The following is a 20,314-nucleotide window of genomic DNA, read 5'->3' on the forward strand; positions in this document are numbered from 1 at the left end:
AGCTGCGCGCTCCCGCAGGCGCGCCGTGCCCGCGCCGTGCCCGCGCTCCCGTTGCCGCCGGCCGCGCTCCCGCCCCGTGCACGCGCGCGGCGCGGCCGCGCCGCAGGCCCCGGTTGCATCACCCGGCGTGAGGGCGCCCAGGGGTCCTTTACAGGGCTGCCCGGTGACTCGCCTGACTCGTGGCCGCTCCGCCACGGAGCCAGTGGAGGCTCGCCGGCGCTGATCGCTGTTTGTCCTTGAGCTCGGTGTCCGCTCCCGGGGCGGCCGGTGCCGCGCTGTGGGCCGGAGGCTGCGGGCCGGCAGCGGCGGTGCAGAGAGGAGCCGGCGGTCAGGCGGCCGCGCGGGACTCCTTACTTCCTACTCGGGCCAAGATGGCGGGGGACGAGGCGGGAGTGACTCTGGGGCAGCCGCACCTCAGCCGGCAGGATCTCGGCACCTTGGTGAGCGCCGCCCGCGGGGCGCCCCGGAGCCACATCGGGCTCCCGGGGCTCGGCGGGCGCGGCCGGGTGGGCTCGGGCTGCGGCCCGAGGGGCTCCGAGCCTTTTGCCGGGCCCCACCGTGGCCGATGCGCTCCGAGGGGCGCGGGAGGTGGCGGCGCCTCGGGGAGCCGCGGTCAGCACGCGGGGCGGCGGAGGACGGGGCCGAGGGCAGGGGGCGCGGGCAGGGAGCGGGGACCGAGGGCAGGGAACGGGGAGCAGGTGCTGCCGGCCCTGGTGGGTGTGGGGCGCCGGGCGAGGCGCTTCTCCCGCCCGTGGGTGCGGGGCTCAGCGGCTCCGTGTCCCGCCGGCGCGGCTGAAGCTTTCATGGCTCTCTGGTGGCTGCAGTTTTCCTCATCTAAGGTTTGGCCTGTTCTCTGGTATTAAAGACTTCTCTTTTTCCGAAGCAGAACCATAGATTTGAGGTGTTTCTCTACAGCAAACTCGAGGAGTTCGCTACCAGCCCTGTCTTGGTTGGTTTGCCAAGAAAGTGTTCTTGATTATTAACAACTACCGAGAAATACCAGTTCTATCTGCCGCTGCAGCCAGTTGCAGTGCTCTCCTTGCCTATTAAAAATCTCACCTGGGCTTCCTCACTTATTACACTTACACGCTACTCTAAGTGTATCTATAATGTATATTTCAAATGCAGGTGTGTTATAATGTACATAGTCAAAAATCCTCCTGCTGTGTGCCCGGTGTTTAAACTGGAGCAGCTAATTTGTTTTTACAGTAATAATATTCGATGTTTTTTGGGCTTGAGCACAGGAATTCCCTACTGTGAGCGTGTTAGTTATTTCAGATAGTTTCTTTTCTTCCTGTCATTGTTGACCATGGCATTTCCCAGCTGGAAAAGGCACAGATAGAGACTGGCTGGAACATCACCAGGAATTCTCTTTAAGGCCTGCTCTGCCGGCCCTTGAGTGCTTGTGGCTGAGTGAAGCTTCTTGCTGAGCAATAGCGTTGTACAGTCTTGAGGCAAAAGCTCCATGCGTGCATGATTTCATGCACCAGGAAGAATTCTCCTGGTGGCAGGAATTGCATCACGCTGAAATTCTGGTCACCCGGCCACATAGTGCCATCTGCAGGTCACGTTCCCATCCTGGGAAGTCATTTTAAGTTCGATATATGAGAAATATAAATTTATCTGTGTGTCTTAGGTGTTCAAAACTTGCTTTGTATTGAAGGGGAACATTTTATTCATGTCATACTTGAGAGCAGAATGACTGAGCTTACGTTTTTACACAGATGTGTTTGATCATTTTGCACAGAGCCTCCATGTAACAGTGTAAACAATATGTGATTCAATGTTTGTATTATTTGTATCTTAAGTTTTGTCCTGCACCGAGGACTCTTCTGGCATCATGAATCTGCTTGAACTGAGTGGCTCATCCCTATGAATTCAATGCAGGATGGATATTAGCTTTACAGAAAAACATTTCAGTGGATTTCAACACTTGTCCATTATTTGGTCAAACAGCTTTTAAAAAAATAAACAACTCTTTCAGAGTTGTTTCTTTATCTATACAGAGTGTATTTGTGAGGTTTTTGTGTTGCCAGTGGCTACCAATAAGTTCACACAACAGACTGTTTAGGACAGCAGAATTTTTACCTGGTACCTAAAGCAGCAATAACAGTATCTGAGGAAAAAAACAGCCATTAAAAAGAATTAAAAGCCATGGTGCTAATGAAACCTCTGGACCCAGTGACTCCAAAGTGTTAGTTGTAATTAGGTATTGGCTGTAATGGAACTTTACACCAATTAAACAACTGTTTATTGACAAAGCTTTGTTTATAAAATATTAGTGCAGTTTGTCATGTAGACTGTTGAAAATGGATTTGTCTGTTGTGTAATTTAGGTTCAGGGATAGGAAGGTGCTTGGGGTGTTTTGTTAAAAGCTTCTTTTGAGATTTGTTTTGTTTACTCCCATCTTTAACACTTTGCAGCCAAGTCTGATTTACAGTCAGGGTTTTGAATTGAAGCCTGTACTGATTCACAAGCAGGACTTGGTTCATTTTTACCCACATATTTCGCACACTTAAAAAACTGGAATGCACATAGTATAACTGGATTTTGCTGAATAGAACTATCAGTTAATTTTCAAGTTTCTAAATTTTTAACTTTACAAACTTTTATATACAAGTTGAATAAATTCTAAAATCTCCCTCATACAGGATGTTACCAAGTTGACGCCTCTCTCACCAGAAGTCATCAGCAGACAAGCAACAATTAATATAGGTAAAAAAACCTTATAAAAAAGAGGGGTGCATTAAGGTGACTCTTTTTGATGCTCATGCAGTAGCAGATAGTGCCTATGTGGTAACACTGTCAAGAAATTTGTGCAGAAACAGTTACATAGTAGTTTTAGGGACTTGTCCAGCCCTTTTGCCTTAAAAACCATCAATTTTACTTCAGGAGCACAGTTGAATGGCATAGGGAATAATTGCTAAAGCAGAATTTGTTTTACCTTTGAAGTAAAGGATTGAAGTGGGCTTCATTAAAATGCAAAGATCTGTCCATTGGGAGCACAATTTCAGGCCTTGTTTGTTTAAACAAAAATGATTACAAATTCCATATGTATACCATATGGACTTACTGGCTGTGAGAATTTGGGGTAATTGTGTATTGATTATAGTGGAGCATTGCACAAAATTAAACTAGTTTATTAACAAGCATTTCCTTCAACAACACAGGTACAATTGGTCATGTAGCCCATGGGAAGTCAACAGTAGTCAAAGCTATATCTGGAGTTCACACTGTCAGATTTAAAAATGAACTGGAAAGAAATATCACAATCAAGCTGGGTTATGCTAATGCAAAGGTGAGTCATCACTGTAATTGTAGCATCTCTGTTACTAATATATTTCATGGGGGATGTAAGATTACAGGTAACTAACCCTTGAGGAATTAAACCTTTTTTCAATTTAAAAAATCCCAGATTTACAAGCTGGATGACCCAAGCTGCTCTCGACCAGAGTGCTACCGGTCCTGTGGAAGTAGCACCCCAGATGAGTTCCCTACAGATATTCCTGGCACCAAAGGGAACTTTAAACTAGTCAGGTAACTGCTTTAAATTACTGCAATAAATGGTGTTTAGTTGCCTTTGTATGAGAACAGGATTGAGCTGCGAGCTGAACGAGTTCTGGCACACTGCACATTCTTAGATGGGGCACCCTGGGCTAAGGCATTGTCTAATCTCAATTCATTGGTGGTGGTGAGCACTCCATGGTACAGCACAGCTGTGTCTGCTGCCCTCAGCTACTTGCAGGACTTTGAAGTTAAATATTTCTGCTATTAATAGAGGTACATTTTAAACCAGGCAGATTGAGAACTAATGTGGACCTCACAAACACATCTTTTAGATCTCTTTTGGAAGGGTGATCTTTGTTGAACTTTTTCTTCCTAAGGGCAGAGTTTCCAAAGCTTTTTAAATGAATATATGAAAGCCTGATGCTGAATGTGAGATCAGGCCTCTCACTGGAGGCCAAGTGTTCTTTATTTGCTTGATTTCTGATGAAGTATAGCACTGTCTTTATGCAGTGGTGATGTGGCTCTGCACAACAATTGCTCAAATGAGAGTAGTCATGAAGACTTGTGGAGATCCTTGGTACACCACACAATACATGTGGTGTAACCATGTGTCTTTCCTTTTCTCAGATTCCCAGCAGAGCACTTGTACTGAGATGAATTTCTGTTGGAGTGTGACAGGCAGGCAGTCATTGTGAAAAAACTGGTTAAAAGCTTTGCATTCTTTATCCTACTGGATACTTGCTTGTAGGAGATTCCTAACATCATCAGTAAAGCACCAAATTAGTCCCTTTTTGATGGCCTGCCACTAAGAACAAGGATTCTTCACTAGATAGGTTCAGGAAAGAGTATAGTGAATCAACTATGTTGGTCTGCACAATAAAACCATAAGGTTGGAAATGTGACATCATGTCTGTAGACAAATCTTTGAAGTGCAGTTATAACCATATAATTAAAGATGCATAGTTTCCTAAAAATGAAGAATGGGAGGTGCCTGTTAAAAGAGTTGAGAGAAATCCCATGTGGTGTGTTGGGATTTGGGTTAGTGGTGGTGGGTTGGTTTGATTTTGAGCTTTTATCCTGGTGCATTTAATCTAGTTTAGAGTAAATTGGTGAAATATTAAAGAGGTACTTAATGTGGACATGTGGAATTAAATCTGAAAACTCAGAAAAAGTATTCAGTAGCTGTTCAGTAGCATTTGTGTTCTTTCAGAACTTTTTTGAAAATACTATTTTAAGGATACTTTTAATGTCTGTGTCTGGCTAATCACTGACATAAATCAGTCAGAGGAATTGTGATAATGGCTTTTGGATCTCTCTTTCACCTTCTCCTGCAACAGGCATGTCTCTTTTGTGGATTGCCCTGGCCATGATATTTTGATGGCTACCATGCTGAACGGTGCAGCAGTAATGGATGCAGCTTTGCTCTTGATAGGTAATGATTGCTCCCCAAATGCAGAGCTCTGTTTTGTAGTAGCATGAGGCAGCTTTATGTGGGCTTTAAAATCTCCTGGGATGTGGTGAGCAGTTTAAACAAATGAATGCTTTTGAGATGTGTTAAAGTGGTGCTGCAATGGTACTGTACTGTAACAAGCTGGTTTGTTTTAAACACAGCTATCCATACACACTAGTCTGGTAGCTGGCCCCATTGATTGGAGATTGGTAATGTAAAACCCTCTTGTCATACAGTACTGTAAAATTTTATCACTTTGTGGAAACAGATTAGCTGCATTTTGAGTTTCTCTGAAGGTTCAGTTTCTTTTCAATATGCATGTAGTCTTTGCCATGCAGTAGAGTTCACAAACAACAGTACCAACAGTAGCCCAGATAAATATAGGCAACATTTAAGTACAGGAGATTTAATATAATCCAGACAACTTTTGTTCTGATTTGCAATCAACTTAAAGTGAGTAGAATGGATTTTTCTATGTCTGTAGAACATTCTAGTGTTCTCTAGTGATACATACCATTTATCTTGCCTTGATAGGATATGTCAACAAAAGAAGCAAACAGCTTCAGATATTGTAATTTAAAGTCTGAGACAGATGATGAGCTATCATTTCTTCTGCCTGTTTATCTCCAGAAAGTGTGATAGACCAAACTTCAGGCAGATTAACCACCATAATAACACATCAGCCAATGATGGCTTCTTAGCTGAAATCCAAACCATGCTGATAGCAGCCCTATTCACATACTTGATTGAATTATAGCAGAGTTTGGGGATCTTGGTATTTTTATGACTTTACTGATAAGAAAATATTAAGGTATTTCTTGAAAGGTAATTTGTGCATTAAGCTACAGTCAACTGTGAGATATCTGAAGAGCTAAAGGGTGGAGTAAGCCAAGTTAGGTGTTGTATCTTTGGATATTTTGGGTGGGTGTTCCTAGTGGGAGCAGGCAGAATGGGGGAACCTCTCTGGCAGCCTCTTATCCTGCATTGTGTGGAGGCTACAGCCAGCAGCTACAGGGGAGAAGAGGTGCTTACTGACTTGGTGATTCACATGTAGATTACTGAGAGACAACTCTTTTCTTTTTTTAATTTTTTTATTACATATTGATAGTAGATGGAAGTAGATATCCTAACTGTAGGAGTTTTATCTATCTTTATAGTTTCTATATTCCACTCAACTTTCTTCTTTCAGCTGGTAATGAGTCATGCCCTCAACCTCAGACCTCAGAACATCTAGCTGCTATAGAAATCATGAAACTGAAGCACATTTTGATTCTACAAAATAAGATTGACTTGGTGAAAGAGAGTCAGGCTAAAGAACAGTATGAACAGATTCTTGCATTTGTACAAGGTAAGTTTCCATGAGCAGAAATCCAATGAGTGGTGGAAATTCAGTGTTGAGACAGTGTTCAGTGGTTTTCTGTATTTGATAGAAAAGCTTATCTTGGGCAATGCAGGTGTACATGATCTGCTAATGTGAAAATTAGACCATGGGGGTTGTGCTTCTTTCAGCCTGCTGGCATACAACAGTGTTATGGCTCTGGGTCAGAGCTGGAGATGTAAAACTAACATCAGTCACTCTTACATAGTAGCTTTCAGTGGATTTGTGATTTCTTCCTGGAGTGCTTCTTTGGTAGAGATTCACTGTGGTTTTACTGCAGTGCAGGAGAGGAGGAGGCTGTACTTGTTAGGGGCACCTTGTAGGTTTAAATATATTAACTTTTTTAACGAATGACAAAAGATTGCTCTTTCATCTGTCTGTGCAAATCCAGTTTGGGCAGTGTTATCTTACTCTCTAAAGGTCTGCTCACCTTTAGAGTGATTTGAGTTTTATCTTTCCCTGGAGCTTCCACTGTTTTCCCTGTTTATCTGCAGTAGGTGGGGTATGTGACAAGCTGCAGAGCTAGATTGTCACCATCAGAAGTTGCCAGTGGGTCTTTCTTTTCCTTTTTTTCTGTTTTGTTCTTTTTTTTTTTCCCTGTAATTCATAATTGTTGCCTTTCAGAAGCTGTAGATAACTTTGTCAGAGTGGCTTGACATATAAATTTGGAGTTTGAAAACTGGAGTTATCACAAGGAACATAGACATAATTAAAACTAATGATTGTCTAACAAACCTGGATTACTAAATGCATTCTTTTGTAAAATAAGCATTTTTCTAAAATATGTATTTGTATTGCAAAATTTGAAAAACATAAATCATTAAATTAACAGGAAATTTGGTTTGTCATAATGAAATATGACTAAAATTAATGCTGCTGTATCCAATACTGAGATATTGACCTCTCTTAGGAAATCTCTGATCACAGTGCAGGAAGTGAATTCTCCCTTGGAGTGGAAGATTATCTTGCACACTTTCAGAATGCCTCAAAAAGTAGATGTGGCTATGTGAGCTAAAATGTTGAAGGGAGGGATAGATGCTGTGATGTTGCTTTGGGAGATACACATAGACCATGCCATGGAATTGATTCGTATTTTTAACAAGGACAGAACACTTGGTCATATTAAAGCTAAATGTTGAACTTGATTTTGCTTTAGGCACAGTTGCAGAAGGAGCTCCAATAATTCCAATCTCAGCACAGCTGAAGTACAACATAGAGGTGGTTTGTGAGTACATAGTGAAGAAAATCCCGGTCCCTTTGCGAGACTTCACATCTGAACCGAGGCTCATTGGTACGTAAGAGTCAGGCCTGGGTGTTGGTGGCCAAACATTTTCTGAGTGTGTCTGCACTTAGAATAGCAAATGCTGAGTGCCCAAACACAGGTGGGTTTAAAAGGAGTATTTAGGATGCTCTTTTTTTTAAACTTGCATGTCTTCTGAGAGCTGTATTGTTTGTTCACCGTTAGTTGGTTTTGTGTATATTCCAATATTCTAATATTCTAGCACTAAAATGCAATAAAAGTGAGAAATATGTCTATCTTAAAAACATCCCTTTAGTTGTTATGAATTTAGTTTTGATTGAACAAAATATTGGCAAGCTGATGAATTTGATAATTCACTTATTTCCATGGAAAATTTTTGGGTAGCTTGGTTAAATCTTTTGTATTAGTCTCCTGTTTCCTGGTTGTAATTGTCAAAGTTTCAGTTTTTGTCCAGCATGAAATGCAGTTCCTACAAGGAATTCATTTCCTTACCTTTTTTTTTCCAGTAATCCAAGGGAGTCCTACATTGCATAAATGCATAAAAATTGACCAAAAAAATTACATCAAGGTTACAGTGTTCAGCTATGAGTACATTAAAACAAAGTTCTGGTATTTACAATTAACATTGTGAATTAACATTGTGTATTCACAATTAACATTGTGAATATTAAAGGGGTTTTGTAAAATGGTTGATCGTTGCTTTCTTTTTAGGTCTTTAAGTTACTTTCTGCTATGCAGAAAAAGTCTTATGAAACATTTATATATATGAGTAGTTTAAATGGTTTGGAGAATAAAATTAACTGTCTGCCTAAAAGTTGGGAGTAAAATATTGATCTGTTTTTGTAATATTTATAAATATGTGTATCCTTTCATAAGAAAAGAAGCAAAATTGCTAAAGAAAGACATTGTTTGAAAACCTGATAATAAATATAAACCTGGTCATGATCTCTTCTTTTCAGTAATTAGATCTTTTGATGTCAACAAGCCTGGCTGTGAAGTTGATGACCTTAAGGGAGGTGTTGCTGGAGGCAGTATTCTAAAGGGTGTTTTAAAGGTAACCCTTTCTCTTTCTTGACTGAAATTTGTAATGACAATGAGTAGAGTTTCCCCACGCTTGCTACAAAATGGGTCTGTATTATTGATTTTTTAAAAACTTGAATACAGTCACATGGCACTTATTCTTTCTGTCTGTAGTTCATTTTCGCTTTACAGTTTTAAAATACCAGAACAAGAAGCACTGACTTTATTTTTTTTAAATATATTACTGTAGTCTTATTGTTTGCTAATAATGCTAACAGATTTCATCCCTCACAAAAATGGAAGGAGCTATTTGTGTCCTACCACTTCCACTTGCTGAATTATTGTCAGGAAGAGGAGAGCAAAAGAATTTTAAAAGCACTTTAGAAGTGTGTATGGGTTCTCACAGGTCCCACTTCCCCATTTAAGTGTTCTGTATATTTTGATTTTTTTTTTTTTTTTTGCTTGCTTGCTAGTAATAGACAGAAACTTTAAAATAACTGCTTTGTGAGGCTGGAGAGCAAACTGTATCTTTGAACATTTATACAGCTTGTACTTTCTCTGGTTTGCAGTGTACTGATGTCCATCAGTTACACTGATTGAGTCAATTAACTCAATTTTTCTCAAAGCTGAAATATTTCTAAATGAAGTACAGTGTTTAAAAATTAAACTGAAATTTAATTGTTGGAATTATTGCTGATAAAGATCCGTTGTTAAAGCAGTTTTACAAATTGTATTGAAAAGAAAATCAGATGTTACATTTGCTGTAAGTATAGTTCAATTTGCATAAAAAAGTGCAACAGAAATCCTACAAGTTCTGCAGTAGCCCATAACCAAGGACTCTTATAAAAAGTAGATTTTGGGATAACTAAGTCTTATCTGTGACTAGTCAGCTTTGTGTTCCTGTGAAATAACCAGTTGAACACGTTTTCACTTTTGTCATTAGGTGGGCCAGGAAATTGAGGTGAGGCCTGGTATTGTGTCCAAGGACAGTGAAGGCAAACTCATGTGCAAGCCAATCTTTTCCAAAATTGTGTCACTCTTTGCTGAACACAATGATCTACAATATGCTGCTCCAGGAGGCCTTATAGGTAAGAATATTGTCTTCTGAAAAGATTCATTTCTTCATGCTCATTGAAAACACTTGGTTTCATTCAGCAATGAATTTCAGTGTAATTAACAAAAATACCACTTTTAGCATTTTTAGATAATTCATATATGTAGAGAGAGACCAGGTTGGTGTGAAAAATGGATATTTTCATAAAGAGCTCACAGTCTTGCTGACATTCTGAAAGTGTACCCAGGCAGTAGGGAATTCCCAGTACATTCTCTGGGGTTTTTTAAGAGCATCTTCAAGTATTTTAGCACATAGAAATGATTAGAAATGATGAATTGAGTTACTCCTCCTGCCTCTCCTGTTGTCTGTAGGTGTTGGCACAAAGATTGACCCCACGTTGTGCCGGGCTGACCGCATGGTGGGCCAAGTCCTTGGTGCAGTTGGGGCCCTGCCAGAAATATTTACTGAGCTGGAGATCTCCTACTTCCTGCTGAGGCGGCTCCTGGGCGTGCGCACCGAGGGAGACAAGAAAGCTGCCAAGGTCTGTGCCCCTGCCTTGGTTCGCACTGATTGTGCTTCCTGTGCTAATTTTCATTAGTGAATATATTGCTGTGATCATATGTAGACGTTGTCTGCTTGTTTAATACTATAGAATGGTTTTCAGAGGAGTAGAAATTCATCTCAGTAGTTTAAAGCAGCATAAAGTATTTATGTGTCATGTTATGTATTTTTCTAAGCATGCTGGTAGTTGTTTTCTTTTGCTATCATCCTATTCATTGTGCAATAATTAGTTTTATAGTGGTACTGATCTACTTCCTACTGACATGCTTTTTTTAGATTTTTTTTCACTGAAGAATTTTTTTAAGTTTAAATATTTTTGAAATACTCTGGTTGGAAAAAACTGAACTTGAGGCACAGGACAGACTTGTGTAACATGATCTGTTTTACACAAATCAACTAAAAGATCATAATTTCCCCTGTTAGCATTTAAAATTTCCCCTGTTAGCAATTAAAATTATTGCTTCATGCAACAGTGAGTAAAGTGCTTCAGCACTCTCTTATCCTGTGAAATTAATTATTTAGTGGGTTTTTTTATGTAGGCCTAAGGGAAATGAAAATACACCATCCTAGTAAATAATCTGTATAACATCACAGGTTGTGACAATATCTCTGACTGTTTGTGTTTTTAATATGTTACATGAAATCATCAGCATAGTTTATAGAAAATATAGATCAATCCCAAGAAAGTACATCATACCAAGAACCTCAGAACTATACGTACAACATCTTTATGTATTTGTCCTTTTGCATATAAAACTTTTATCTACTGACACTGCTGCCCATAATTTGTGTGTGTATATTTATAGTATTTCTCAGCTGTATCTCTTTTTGTGGCAAGAAGGTAACAGAAGATAACTTGGTACTGTCTGTGCTGTTTGTTTTTAGTACTAAAGCTTAGGTTTCAGAGTGTTGTATGTCTGTCTTCAGGTGCAAAAATTATCGAAGAATGAAGTTCTAATGGTAAACATAGGATCCTTATCTACTGGAGGGAGAGTCAGTGCTGTAAAGGCTGATTTGGGGAAGATTGTGCTAACTAACCCTGTGTGCACAGAAGTGGGAGAAAAAATTGCTCTGAGTCGAAGAGTTGAGAAGCATTGGCGGTAAGTTGGTGTGAGGTTGGTAGGGTACCTGCTTGCTACATTGTTAACAAAAAATACATGGATCTGGTTTGTGCTAGAATAGGTAAATGTGTGTCTGTTTTAAAAATTCTTCTGGATTCTCCTGACAGATTGGCATCATGGTTGTGGAGTGCCTCATTTCATTGCTCTCTCTTTTTTAAACAAACACCACAATTGGGAGGGCATCTATTGGTTAACAGCCAAGGAAACACCTGAGGTTTGTGCTTGTTGCCCAAACTGCCAAGCTGTAAATTGAGCTCAGTAGGGAATCTTGGCAGAGGGGTTGGGAAATTCTCACCATGTTAAGCCAAACAGGCATCTTTATGCACACCTCAGTGGGTTTCTAGCTGTGGAGCTGCATGTGATTTCTAGTACAGCCTGGAAATAACAACAGGGGAACAGAGGAGGGATGTTTGAATGTTTTATGTACTCTGAGCACAGAGGAAAGAATAAAGTATCAACTGGATTGACCCATTCAAATTAAAAATATAAAATGCCTGACTGCAGAAGCATCTGGAGGCTGAAAATGATGAACAGAATTGCTTTATTGCAGTGCCAGATTCTCTTTAGGTCATTACACATACTGTACCTGTCACAGGTTTCATATGTCTGGATTGATAAGAATATAAGAGTTTTTTGATTTGTTGGCTCTGCACAGCCCTTGTAGTATGAAAGCACAGCCATTTTTACAAGTCTGTACTGTATGGAAAGGAACCAAGCTTTAAATATCCATGGATGCATGTTTCTTTTTCAGATGACAAGAAAATGTAGACAGGAATTTAGTGCTTGCTGTCTCAGAGCAAGATGACAAATTAGGGAAGACATTATTCTCTGAAAAAAAAAACCCAAGGCAAAAGATAACATGTCTTGAACAGGAGGAAAAAAAAGGCAGGACCCAAATTAAGTCAGGTAAAGCAGGAGGAAGAGGAGAAACTATGTTAGAAATTATGGGTTTTTTTCCCTTTTTTTAAGCTGTAGACTGATAGCCTGTGCAAATAATAATGTGTCTTTTGTTGCTTCTGTAGATTCTTTCCCAGTTAAAAAAACTTGACCAAATTTTGCCTGAAATCCCACCTGTCTCTGGATTATGAGGTGGGCACAGAGTGACAGCCTGTTGTAAAGATGGTTATTGAAAAGCTGATTCCTATGCTGTATTTAAAAGATAAAGACAATATAAGGAAACTGAAAGTTGAGAAAAGGGAAAGAAGGCAAACTGGGAAAACCTGCATAGTAAAACCTAATTACAGTAAAGATAATATTCAGTTGGTACTATGAAAAGGAACTTGCAGCCTGAGACAATGGAGTACTGAAAATACAGACAGAAGATCATAAAGCAAGATTAAAAAGAGGTGTAAAGTAAAAAGGAAATATACAGAGGAATAGAGAGAGGTTAAAGAGCAAATGGGATACACCAGTGATTCCAAGGATCACTGAATTCAAAGATGGTCAAGTTATGACCTATGGTTATGGTACTGAAAAGTGGGAAGTGCTGCTCTGATAAACTTCAGTTTCTTTTCGGGTGTCTAAGACAGACTCTACTGCAAGGTAAATTGAGATGCATGTGTGGTTTCTCACCAGGAACTGGAAAGGTTTTGAACACAGTTTTACTAATAATATGAAATACCTGCTGACTGTGGAAATGGATGTATTCTGAATTTCTTTTTGCAAGTGTATTTTTCTGAGGCAATAGTGGCCTATTAAAAAGGCCTTAATTTTCCTGAATATAAATAGCAGCACTCATCTGAGAGCTGAGTTACCATCAGAGGCTACCATTGAGAGTTACAGCTGTTTGTAATCTTACTGAATTGTCATTTCTCTTTGAAAGTAATGCAACGCCTCAGACACAGGTGAAAGAGATCATGTTGTGCATAATTTACCATCCAACAGTACAACATAAGTTACAATGTTTTCAGATTTTCAGCTTCTGTTCAGGAGTACACACTTAGCTGGTCACAAATGTCCTCTGTCCTTCACCCTTTTCTATTCTGTGTTTCCACTAAGCAGGTTTGTTCCTGTAGAATGTTTTGGGTGGGAGACAAGTGTATAAATTCAAAATGTAAGAACTGAAGGCATAAGAAGGACAGAAGGATGTTGACTTATACAGGATATTTCTGACTACTGTAAAAATAATCAAAACCTTTTTTTTTTTTCAGTTTAATTGGTTGGGGTCAGATCAGAAGAGGAGTGACAATCAAGCCAACTGTTGATGATGACTGAAGAACAAAAGAGTGCTTCATTTTTAAAGATGAAGTGCCTATTTCTATTTTGGAGGGGGTGTATTTTCACAGTGGAATTGGAAGCTGTGCAAACACTATCTTGGAGTTGTATGGCTGTCCTTGTACCTTTTATTGAATTTTACCCTCTTACTAAAATACTAGTCACTATCACCATTAAAAGTGTAAAAGAATTGGCATAGAAGTGGGTTTCATTATCCACTTTTTAGCAGAAATTAATTGTACATGTCTCATGGCATGTTTAATTTATGTTACTTTGTGTTTCAGACATATCTGTTTAATATCAGTCAAACCAGCCCCGGTGTAACACACAAACCATAAATCTGGTATTGAAATAAAATATTGCTTATTTTCATTAATTCATACAGTTTTTCTGAGTAACAAAAGACTGCAATGATTGTTCAAGTACAAGAATTAAAAGCAAGCAAACTCTTCTTGGAAGACTTAGTACCTTTTCTGCACAATTTGTTTTGTTTAGACAACTGTTACCAACAAAAAACTGTATTTCTTTGTTTCTATGGTTCTTCATTTTAGGATTCCAAAGTATTACACTTTGTAATTAGGATGGCAGTATTGACTGACTTGAATTTGTAATTTCTGATATTACTACATGTTTTCTTAAATCCCCCCCAAAAAACCACAAGTAAACTGGATCTGAACTGGCAGTACTGGTTTTGGCCTATTTTAGTATGGATTTATGAAAAGAATGTGATTAATTGGAACAAAACTTTGTCATCATGAAACTGTGGGAATGACCTGGGAGTTATTTATACAGTAGGGGTAAATGACTTTAAAATTTTGTTGAGCAAATACAAAACATTGGGAAGAGGCTGTAGAAAGGGATGATTTGGGGTGGGGGCAGAGTAATGGTGGTGGAATTGTGAATAGGATGAGGAAAAAAGGTATAAACCCACTTTTTTTTAGCTACTCTGAATCACATGCCTCAGGATAAAACATAATGTAATAAACTTACTGTAGGGTGCTAATACTTTAATCCATTTAGATTTCACTTCTTTATTTGTACTAATATACTTAGTTCTAGCTGTTTTATATACTATTTAGCAAGTTATGCTACTTAACATATTTTGGTACAAAGTACTGCATGTTTTCAAAGCTTGGTTTTGGTTTTATTCAGTATCTTCAAGGGCTTTCTAAAGGTAAATATTATATCACTCATCAAGCTGGAATTTGATGAACAGCTTGCATTTTATTATTGATTTTGCACTATATTGTGTTCCCTTACTCTGTCTACATTCCTGAACTCAGTTTTTCCATTTCTAAAGTACTACCTTACATGGTGTTGAGAGTAAATACATTAATTTTTGAGTAGTGCTTTTCCATTTTAAAAGCAGGAGTCAGCTGTAGTTCTCTCTGACTCTGCAGGTACTTGACCAATCTACAATCTTAAATGCGTCTGTTTCAAGGATTGCATCTTCCATGCTTTGGCAACTCCTTTCTGTAACTGAATTCTATAACTTGGATAACCCTAAGCCTTGCCTAGTCTGGTGGCAGGAGGGTGAGCTTGAAAGAGAATGTAAGGTACAGCAGAGTGCTTGGATGGCACCAGCTCCGGGGAGAAATTCAGTGCAGAGTCCTCTCTTAGTGCACTGCACCTGTGGCTCTAATGAAACACATACAGAAAGCTTCTGAGAAACTGGTTAAGCACCCATAGACATTCTTAGAAATGCAGATGTATTGGAGATTGTGTCTCTCTTGATCTGCAATTTAAAGAACACCAGTGCCATAATGTTGCAGAAGTTGTGCATTGACCTGTGGCTTTTCCAGGAGGGGGTGAGGGTATCACAAGGATCACCTCTTTCTACCCTGCTGTATATCTTGTCAGACCAGGATACAGAGTTCTTCTGCCACCAAAATGTTAGATTTCCTCTGATGGAAAGCTCTGACTGCTGACATGAGTGGTAAGTAATGGGATTTTGAGACTCCTGAATACAGGGAACAAGTCTCTGCAGCATTGGGGAGACAAGTGTGAACAGTGTAAGTGCAAATACATTGTGTGCTGATGGGTGCACCACGCCCTCCTCATCACTGAGCTGGGATGCTGAGATGTTGAATGACAAGAGAAAGCAATATCATGTACAGCTAAGGAAGTTGAAAATTATTTTAATTTTCTTGGCCAGGAAAATAGTGACAGATGCCTTGTGAGCTTTCTCACTTTACCAAGGATTTGTTGCAGTGTGATTTTATGTTTTTAACCTCTTTTACCCTGTTCAGCTACCTGAACAGAGGTGTGCATTTGCACTTATAATGGGTTGGGGACACAAATATAGATAGCTTGTGCAGTGGTACAAAGTTAAAGTGTGGCAGCAGTTATTTCTGAGACTTCACTGTGTATTTGGGAAATTCCATTTCCAGCCAAATACTAGATTTTATTCTGAAAGGGTGAAGAAAAAACTTTCAGTTAACACCTTTGCTGATTCGGTCCTAGTATACACGAAATACAGAAAGAATTTTAAATTATATTTTTATTGCATTTGTTTTGCAGCACTTTGAAAAGTGCTACCTTGTAGCTCAGTGCTGCAGAAAGGGTTCCCGCTGTTTTTCCATGCTGTCATGTGGATGAGCCTCCAGCCCGACTGCAGGAAAGGTTTAAACTTTGTCCCCGCCCCCTTTCCCATCAGTGTTTCTGCCAGGGTAAAGTCCCAGCTGCGCCGCCCGTGCCGTTCTGGGTCACCTCTTGCTGCCAGGCTGGGGCTAAACATTTATAAAGCTTCAAACGCCCTCCCTGACCCAGCGCTGCAGAGCACCCACTGCCGGTGCCAGCTCCCGCCCCTCCTGCCGGGCACGGCCCGTGGGCAGCCACGAGGTGCAGCTGCCTTTTCCTGACATCACCACAGCCTGTGAGCACCGCTCCTTCTTCATCAGCTCTTCCACTGCCACCGTTCTTCTGGCACAGCTGCCTTGGTGGCTGATGTTCCCTTACCACGGTGCTAAAATTACTAATGTGCTCTGGCTTCGTGTTGCTGCTTCTGTTTCTGTAAAGCTCCATCTGTACGTGCTCATCCAATGTTCCATCCATCTCCAGTCCACCCCCTGGTGTAGTAAAAGTGCATGTTTCATATTTTCCAGACTAAAAACCCAGCTAGAATAACCAATTTTACAGAAATTTTGGTTTATGGTGAATAACATAGAAGCTGTAATAGTCAAAAACTGTGTAAGTGACACAAGTATGTAAATAAATTCTCCTTTCTTACCCTGAAAGGATTAAAAACCAACCAAACAAGAACTCCTAACATGGGCACTATATATGCAATGAAGAAAGAACAAATTAGCAAGAGAATTTTGTTACCAAGGAACAGACATCTTGTTCAAGGAATTACCTCAAATATTTAAATAAATACATATCCTTCAATGTCTTTCATAAAACAAGGCACTAGAACACTGTGCTCAAACACAGATGAAAACTGTTGAAATATTTTAGTTGAATAATGTTAATATATGTTATTTACTTGTGTTGAGGAAGGCTTCATTAAGAAATTTCACGCTATACATTTATAAAACACAAACTTTTCTGTTCAAACAGTTTCTTTTTAAAGCCTAGTATAGTTTTTTGACTATTTCAGTAGAGTTGGGGGGAAAAAAAAATCAAGATTCTCTTAATTAAGTCTCATGTTACACAATCCTAAGGATTCAAATGAATCAGGGCAGCAACTCTCCCTTTTTGCCTCTGGGTGGGCATTTGTAAAGAAATCCAACATAATAGACTGGATTCATTACGTTTTTTAGAAAACCCCTTCCCCTGCCAAACATTAAACTTTTCTATATTTAGTTATTTTCATTTATTTGTTGTTCAATGAAGACCTGAAAAGTGTTTTCTCCTGCAAAAGCACCTTAGGGTTCTCTGTACTCATTTCTCTTCCCGGTTTTGCTTAATCATCTATTTGATTAGGTAATCTATTATGTATCTCAAAATACTTCATTTGCAACATCATCCTAACTACCACACAACAGAGTTAAGTCTCAGCTTTTGCAAGTTTTCATTAAAGCAGCTTTTTTTAACCTTGGTGACTAGCACTGGGCATACAGAAATAGAATAATCTTTTGTACTTTTTCTTGGCTACAGCCAAAATGCTGTTGATAACAAAGTTTAGCAACAATTCTTTTTTTTTCTTAAAATTGTCTCCCATTTATTGTGTTGGCAGTAATTGTATACAACTTAATCCTTTAAAAATCTAACACGGAATCATACTTCACACCAGAAAGAGGTATGGGGGTATAATTAGTCCTTCCACAGCAATCACAAGCATTCACATATTCTCCATATGGTTTTGGCTCTTTGCCTCCTGTCTTGTTTTCTGTTAGCATGTATTAAAAACATTGGTACAGCCCTGTGAACCATGTACTTGTGTGCTTCAGGCACACAAACTGTCCTGTCAACACTGCTGGGACCCTTGTGCACTTGAAGGTGAGCTTGTGCTTTAAGTCTTTGGAAACTGGGATCTTAAATTACTTCCATTTTTCTAAAAGCTTAATTCCTCCTTTAAATTCATTGCTACTTCACACTGTTGCTGTTCTACCAACCTGTGTTCATGCTGGGAATTTATTTTTGTAGTTAAAACCAGACATTTTGCCTTTGAAAGCATTTTGAGCCTTATGGGAAAGCGTCTGTTTAGACACATAACATCCCAGGAAAGTGGACTCTTGGTACACTCCAGAGCAACCTGGCTGCTCTATGGGCTGGTGAAAGCTGCTCCAGGTGGAAGCTGCTCACCAGCTCCCATCCACTCAAGGGGAGTACAGTTAATTGAACTTTGTCAGCTTTGAACTGACAAACACTGAAACTCAGTGTTGTTCCACTGAAGTCTCCCCAAGAAGAAGGCTGGCCCCTCAGTGTAATGGTTTGGTTTGCAATGTCCTGCTCTCCTGTTAAAGGATTTACTAGAGAAACAGGGAGGGGCTGTTTCTGTTTCAAAACACAATGCTCATACAGTTACCAAAGCAGATAACCCTCAGGGCCATCTACAGCTCCACCAGCTGAGGAAAGGAACTCTTAACACTCCGAATCTTAACACTCTCTACCCTTTCTTTTTCAAGATCCATCAGTGCTGACTTCTGACACGGTGTCAGTTGAACATTTACCAGTCCCTTTACCTTTGTTACATGTACTCACCAACAACTCCAGGCTGTATCTTTGATTCATGGGCAAATAAGGTAAATGAAATGTGAGTTTACAGAATTATAGAAGAAATAATGGATATTTTAATGTCTGCCCCCTCCCTGCCCCCACAACCAATGAGAGTCCAAACTAAGAGCTCTTATTTGAAATTGCAGAATAAATAATTAACTGTCCTACCTAATTAAAAATACCTTTAAGCTTGCACAACACTTAATCTGGATGCACTAGAAATAAAATTGCCTGTGAAAGCTTTCCTTTAACAACTAAGTACAACTAAGGATTAAGAAGCCTACTGAATATTCGTAAACCAAGACATGTCAGAGATTTTAATGCAAACAACTTACCAGTTCTCCACAGGCTGCAAGGGACTCCTGCTCAACACAAGGACCACCCTGCTGTTTAAATGTAAGATCTGTTTTCAAGTTTTTTTATATAGCTTTTCAATTTAAAAAACTCTTCTCTTTTTTCCTTTTCTTTCTTTTTGTTTTATCTTTTCTTTCATTTATTTTTCTCCTTTTCTTTTCTCTTTTCTTTTTTCTTTTCTTTTTCTTTCCTTTTTTCTTATCCTTCCTTTTTTTTCCTCTTTCTTCTTTTTCTTTCCTTCTTTTCTTTTTCTCTTTCTTCTTCTTTGTTTTTTTTCTCTACAAGAGCAAATAATCTGCATTTTGATCTGAGGCAGCTGAAAAAACCATGTCTGGAGTCTTCACAAAAAAATTCAGTTTGAGGCCAACACCCCTTAGGGAAAATTTCAGACTTGTGAAAGCTGGCAAAGTTTTACGAGCAACTGAAAACCTGTACAATGCAAAATGTCAGCTTCAAAGTAAGTGACATTACACTGCACATTTCTGGTGTTTTTAAATAGAAAGGTTATCTGAGATTTAGGCAGCTGTAGAGATACTGGCCTTACATTTTCACTGATTTAAACCTATTAGGTCAGTTCCAACCTACTGACCTTGTATAACTGAAAGAGAAAAGACATTGACTGAGTATCTGGACCCTCTTCTGATCTTTCTCTAAACTACCCTGCAGCACAGCACAGACAGACAAAACACAAGAGCCTTGCATTCCTCATCTGGTCCCAACACCATGGGATTTTGACACTGGACATGATTCTCTAAGATACATGTTAATATTGGAATAAAAAGCATGTTAGTTGGTCATCAGCCTGGTGTATCTGAACACATTTTTTTAAACTCTTTTTTTATAAGTAGGAAAGATTAAGTTCAAATATAGTTTTCAGACCCCAAGCAACAAATAAGATTCTCTGATCATATTTCACTGTTCAGTTTGTGTATTTCCTACTCCTTTGCTATCCAATATTTCAGCCTTATCATGAAAGAATTTCTCCAAATGAACATTGCCATACTTGTTTCACAGATATTCCTCCAATACCTTATTTTTCAGGGTTACACAGATCCCAGCAATGTCTATGCTTAGGCTTGGTAAAATTCTTATAATGCCATAAAAACCTTCTTTGAAAGATATTTTTCTTTATTTAATGGGCATTTTTAATGTAAATTTCTTCAAAAGAATTGTGTGTACTGACACACAATTGTAAAGGTCAATCTTTGTTTCATTACTTATTTGTTGCAATTAG

At 39.3% G+C, this 20,314-nt stretch overlaps 1 protein-coding gene across 1 annotated transcript; it reads left to right on the forward strand.

Annotated features, from left to right (window-relative positions):
• The first annotated feature begins 332 nt into the window (after positions 1–332).
• EIF2S3 (eukaryotic translation initiation factor 2 subunit gamma) lies at positions 333–14,248 on the forward strand. The gene is made up of 12 exons (XM_054272235.1): positions 333–440; positions 2,652–2,715; positions 3,171–3,298; positions 3,416–3,537; positions 4,845–4,939; positions 6,147–6,305; positions 7,492–7,626; positions 8,556–8,650; positions 9,560–9,704; positions 10,042–10,211; positions 11,159–11,331; positions 13,503–14,248. The coding sequence occupies exons 1-12, from the start codon at positions 372–374 to the stop codon at positions 13,564–13,566; spliced, it is 1,419 nt and encodes a 472-aa protein (XP_054128210.1). The 5' UTR covers positions 333–371; the 3' UTR covers positions 13,567–14,248.
• Positions 14,249–20,314: the final 6,066 nt, after the last annotated feature.

Source organism: Melozone crissalis, unplaced genomic scaffold, assembly GCF_028551555.1.
Source record: "Melozone crissalis strain CALT ecotype California unplaced genomic scaffold, PUWL_Pcris_2 ptg000013l_1, whole genome shotgun sequence".
NCBI classification, from domain to species: Eukaryota; Metazoa; Chordata; class Aves; order Passeriformes; family Passerellidae; genus Melozone; species Melozone crissalis.